Source organism: Heterodontus francisci, chromosome 27 (assembly GCF_036365525.1).
Source record: "Heterodontus francisci isolate sHetFra1 chromosome 27, sHetFra1.hap1, whole genome shotgun sequence".
Classification (NCBI taxonomy): Eukaryota; Metazoa; Chordata; class Chondrichthyes; order Heterodontiformes; family Heterodontidae; genus Heterodontus; species Heterodontus francisci.
This window is the reverse complement of record NC_090397.1, coordinates 25,061,483-25,067,464: the sequence shown is the minus strand read 5'-3', so window position 1 is coordinate 25,067,464 and position 5,982 is coordinate 25,061,483. Positions and strand designations below refer to the sequence as shown.

Here is a 5,982-nt window from a genome sequence, read left to right as displayed (position 1 = left end):
GCAAAGGGGCACTGCCAATAAATCCATAGAGAAGTGAAACTATTCGGGATTCTCATTTACAAGGAGAACAAGTCTCAGAAAGCTGGCACAGAAAGTCATTCTGGAGTTTCACAGATTATATAAAGTAAAGGGGGTGTGGAACTATGTCCTTTTAAGCAATGTCAGTCATTAATAAGGGAGGTGGGGGACGCTCCAATGTTAACTCCCACTGGGTAGGAATTGGATGGGCAATTGCTGCCACTGTGGGTGAGATTTGTCGCGTTGGAAAATTGGGGAATGGTGCGGTTTCGTGCCAGGAGTCAGACGTGATTCTCCTCGTTGTCGAGAAACGTCGTCTTCACGTCATCACAGGGGATGGTAAGGGGCTGAGCTATTTTAAATGCTGTGATTGCAGAGAGTCCCTGCCCATCTGTGTGTGTGTGTGTGTATGAGAGAGAGAGGTGTGGAGTCAGGCTGCGAGAATTAACAGTCTGGGGCTGATCAGGGAAATGCGAGACGTTGCCCTGGGGAAGGTGGCGGATCAAAGAGAGACCCAGCTTGGCCCCAGCCGTTCCTGAGGAGGAAGGAGATCGTCCCGGCTGAAGATGACTCTTGCCGCGGAAGAAAATATTGACGAGTCGGTGGGGTTGACCGCGCTCTCTCAGAGCAACTGCGACCCCAAGGAGCTGGGGCAGGAATGCTGCGAGAGGGCATTCATCAATATCTCGGGGCTCAGGTTCGAGACGCAGCTCAGGACCCTGGCCCAGTTCCCCGACACTCTGCTCGGCAATCCGAGGAAGAGGATGCGCTACTTCGATCCTCTTCGAAACGAGTATTTCTTCGACAGGAATCGCCCCAGCTTCGACGCCATCCTCTACTTCTACCAGTCGGGAGGGAGATTAAGAAGACCTGTTAACGTGCCTGTCGACATTTTCCTGGAAGAGATCAAATTTTATGAGATGGGAGAAGAGGCCATCGATAATCTCCGAGAAGAGGAAGGTTTTATTAAAGAAGAGGAGCGCATTTTGCCCACCAACGAGTACCAACGTCAAGTTTGGTTGCTGTTCGAATACCCGGAGAGCTCGGGTGCTGCCAAAGGGATTGCTATTGTCTCCGTCCTTGTCATTCTCATCTCCATCATCATATTCTGTTTAGAGACCCTGCCTGAATTCAGAGAAGATACCCGCTCGGATCTGCCGAAATTTGCTGCCAATGGCACAGACACCATGGGGGTGAACACGTTCACCGACCCCTTCTTCATCATTGAGACTCTGTGCATTGTCTGGTTCTCTTTCGAACTGTTGGTGCGATTTTTCTCCTGCCCCAGCAAACCTGGCTTCTTCAAGAACATCATGAACATCATTGACATTGTAGCCATCATCCCCTATTTCATCACCCTGTTTACCGAGTTAGTGCATCACCAAAGCAACGGGCAACACACTATGTCCTTGGCCATCCTCAGGGTCATCCGGCTTGTTCGAGTATTCCGGATCTTCAAGCTATCCAGACACTCTAAGGGGCTCCAAATCTTGGGAAAAACCCTGCAGGCCAGTCTGAGGGAGCTGGGCTTGCTCATGTTCTTCCTCTTCATCGGCGTGATCCTGTTTTCCAGCGCCGTTTACTTTGCCGAGACAGACGATCCGGATTCGAGCTTCTCCAGCATCCCAGACGCTTTCTGGTGGGCAGTGGTTACCATGACAACGGTGGGCTATGGAGACATGTATCCCGTCACCATCGGAGGCAAGATCGTGGGATCGTTGTGTGCCATCGCCGGGGTCCTGACCATCGCCCTGCCCGTGCCCGTCATCGTCTCCAACTTCAATTACTTCTACCACCGGGAGCACGAGCAAGACCAGACTGAGTACATGCACATCAGCAGCGGGCAGCAGTCAGCTTCCCTCGGTAAGCTCAAGACCAGCAACCAGTCCCTCAATAAAAGCGAGTACCTGGAGGCAGAGGACAACGTGGATGCGCTGATACTGGATCATCACCAGTACCCCAGCTACACCCTCACCAAACAGAGATCCTCAGAACCCCAAACCAAGAAAATATTCACTGATGTATGATCAAAGGGAAAGGAAAGAATGGGGAGGGGGAACCAGGGAACTGAGAAACTCTCCATCCAGTGCTTTAAGTCACATTAAAAAGAAACATTGTCTGATAGTCAGTCTCAACCCATGGAAGCTAAATATTTTTCTACAAATATATTTGTGGCAGGATCAGATCGAGACAGGGGGTGGGGGGGGGGGGGGGGGGCGGGTGGCGTTAGACTGCAAATAGTCTTCCTTTTTTTCCTAAGCTTTGCTGTCCGTCTTTGATTTTTTACATTTTCTGCTGTTTGCTGTTTAATGCGACTTGCCCGCCATTTGTTTTGCTCTCGTTTTGACACATTTTACGAACAGTTTAACCTTCAATGTGTGACAGATAAATTGAGCAAAAACGAAGCAAAGAGCATTATTTAAATGACCAGTTTCCATCCCCCCCCCCCCCCCCCCCCCACTACCTCCTTCCAGTAATGCTGTACTAAACCATTGGTGGGGGCCCTTCTCATGGGTGGTGGTGGTGGCTGTGAGGTGGGGGTTCCTGTCTGGGGGCGTGTATCTCCATGGGGGGATTCACAGCCGGGGATGCAACGGCCCTGAGGAGGAAAAAAAATTGAAATTTCAAAACAAAAGGAAAACGATTGCTGACGGGGGCGGAGGGGAAGAACCAAATAGCAATCAAATAGAGAGAGAAAAGAGGACCAAAACAGTGCAAAGATTACAACCCGCAGGAAAAACACGCAGCTCTTGCTGCGTTCTGCAATACTAGAAGTGAATATCCAAACAGGAAGAGGTTTCCGACCCTTGGTGGCCTACTGTTGTGTCAAGCACTTCTCATTACGATAGTTGTGCCGAATTGAATCAATTTAATGTGTTTGTGGCCCTGCGCCACTCTTTATAGGAAAAGACTAAAGTCAGTAAGCACGTTTGCTTTTCATGATCAGCATTCTGTGTATTTATTTTAGCACCAAAACTCGCTTTGGTGCAGAAATGGGGACCGTAACCTTAATGCACAGGTGGATTATGTTTACATTTTAGCCATAATTTTGTCACATTTGACAATTACTGTTACTCCTCCTCCGCTAAAAGCAAACAAACATCTTTAAGTGCCTGCCTGAAAAAGAGACAAAACATGGGACACCTGCGAGCTCAGGCGGAGGCGCCTCTGGATGCAACGGCGCAGTGTTGGCGGGGAATGCGCCGACAGCCAGCGCCTCCCCGCGGGACAACTTCAGCAGCGTCGATGGTTGCTATGCCAACCTTCTGGACTGTTCTCCAGTCTGACAGTCGGAGGAGTCAAACATCGCTTAAATTTGCAGCATTGTTCTTAAAAAAACGTTTCACGAAGGAATCATTGCTTACAATTTTTTTTAAAAACCCTGAAGCTCGCTGCAGTGTTTAGGAATTGTGTCCCAGCGACCCGCATCCTGTGGAATAGGGTCTCTTTTCTCTGTATTTCATGGCGCGTTCATCGTGTTATAATTTGCCCCTCACCAAAAACGGGATCAAAATGGGTTGAAGTACTCAAAGCAAATGTGAATGCAGTTTTAAGATGTGCGTGACCAATCAAATTGACAGCTGCAAATTTACCCCCTAAATCATTTGCTGGGGAAAGATTTATTTCAGCTCTCTTTAAATCAAAAATCAGAATCCGTCTTTTATAGCTCCGAGGTCCGATCATTCGATTGGTCGCGTCATATGACAATCCAAAAAAGCCACATTGCCTTGGTGATGGCGAACACATTTCTGGTAAACTCAGGGTCAACGGATTAATAACGGGATCGCGGGGTGAACCACATCTCGTCCAAATCAGACCAATACCCCGGGTTGGTGCCCCTCTCCGGCTAACAAGAGGCAAAACAGGAACCCAACTTAGTCCCTAAAAAGGCCAGAAGTGGCAATTCACCCTGGAATTAGTTACTAAAGTCCCTGACAGACAAAGGGTGAATTACCTTTCCTTTGATTCTATCAGGGCTTTAAGCCGCCACCCATACTTGTGACTGGGGGATTGGAAGAAATTGCTGATAATTCCTAATGTGACCCTCACTGATCACAGGATACGATTAAATGAGACACTGACCTGCTTGGAATTCCCAAATCCGCTTTGCAAGACTGTGAAGTGTAAGGAAAGGACTCATGCACACAGCCAAATATCCTTGGAAGTCACAGCGGAAGAAAACGGGTTCCTGCTTATTGGGAAACCAGGATTCACAAGGGAAGGGAAGAAAATTCATGATTTGGTTCAAACGAACAGCGGAGTGACAGTCTGTGGGGGACACGGTGTGAAAGGTGAGGTCACTTTTAATGGTTATAATTACACAGCAAACATCGCTTACATCGCTATAGATTTCTATATTATAGACGCTAACTTCAGTTCATTTGTGGTTTAGGGAAATATCAACACCGGGGAACATAATTAGTATTTTAGTAGTTTTTGTGCGCCGCGCTGGACATTTCATCAATAAGATATGGAGAGTGTGCACGTTTGTTGTTTTTGCGTGTTTCCACGTGTTAATTGTTTTAAAAACTACAAATCAGTTTTTTTTTTCAAACGCGATGTGCGATGTTTCTGAACCAGTGAGGTTTAGCAGGAAGCGGGTGAACCGAGATGTTGCTGTTAGCGATTAGTGGTCTAATTCAAACCACGAGGCAGCGATTGTAAATTTAAGGGCGGGTCTATCGAGGGTGAAGGATAACCTTTTGTTTGTCCTTTGAGAGATGTAAATGTCGAACATTCCCTGCCTGCAATTGTTCCGCTGACGACAGTGCTAACAATACCCGGTCTATGTATGTGCGCGTCCATCACCTCCATGAGTATATGTGAAACCCGCTTTTCATATAGCTCACCAGCAGACTGGTCAAACCTTTTGTAAGCCACCAAATGACGGGGCTCGGCTAATGCGAGAAGTTTCCCATTCTGTCTTGGGGTCTGATAACTTGTGTGTGAAAACCCCCAGACACAGAGGGAGCTACTTAGTTTCGGAAATGCGGAGAAGGTTATGGTTGAAGAGGCTAAATGTTAACAGCCAAAACAAAAAAAAACAAGGAATCGCGTTCCTGCACGCTTCCTTTCCGTAACGCGATGCTCATTCTATATATTTCCTTTCTCATTAATTAACTGAGGGTTTGTCCAATGGAACCGAGCCCAAATGAAACTGGAATACGACGAGGATACTTGTACACTGATTTTACTAGGGTTGGAAATATAATCTTACAGGCAACAGTCCAGAGGGATCAAGCACAAATGATCCGGATTTAAGTTGACAAACTTTCATTAATTTGTAATTTATTAAAGAACACAGGAAGACATACCACATTAGCAGGTGCAAATGGCAGGACCATCGATGAAGTGTAGGCCTGGATCAAATAATGCTGCTTCATCATAAATGGTATTTCTCCCGACTTAACATTTATAGGACATTTATACTGTTCAACATGGGTGTGATGTGACTTTTCCATGATAGCATAGGATTGTGGAACCGTACAACACAAAAGGAGGCATTTCACCCCATCTTGCCTGTGCCGGCTTTGGTGAGATCACATGTCGAATATTGTGTGCAGTTTTGGTCTCCTTATTGAAGGAAGGATGTGAATGCGTTGGAGGCGGTTCAAAGGAGGTTTACTAGATTGATACCTGGAATGAGCGAGTTGTCTTATGAGGAAAGGTTGGACAGACTGGGCTAGTTTTCACTGGAGTTTGGAAGAGTGAGGGGAGACTTGATAGAAGTATATAAATCCTGAACAGTCTTGACAGGGTGAATGTGGAGGGGATGTTTCCTCTTGTGGGTGAGTCCAGAACTAGGGGACATTGTTTGAAAATTAGGAGTCACCCTTTTAGGACAGGGATGAGGAGAAAAGTTTTCTCTCAGAGGGTTGTGCGACTTTGGAATTCTCTGCCTCAGAAGGTGGTGGAGGTGAGGTCATTGAATATTTTTAAGGTGAAGGTAGATTCTTGTTAGGC

General features: G+C 46.9%; 1 protein-coding gene across 1 annotated transcript; it reads left to right on the top strand.

Moving 5' to 3' along the window:
- The first annotated feature begins 365 nt into the window (after positions 1 to 365).
- On the top strand, positions 366 to 2,209 carry LOC137384705 (potassium voltage-gated channel subfamily A member 1-like). Its single transcript, XM_068059007.1, has one exon. It carries the CDS (start codon positions 585 to 587, stop codon positions 2,043 to 2,045), a length of 1,461 nt encoding a protein of 486 aa, XP_067915108.1. The 5' UTR covers positions 366 to 584; the 3' UTR covers positions 2,046 to 2,209.
- Positions 2,210 to 5,982: the final 3,773 nt, after the last annotated feature.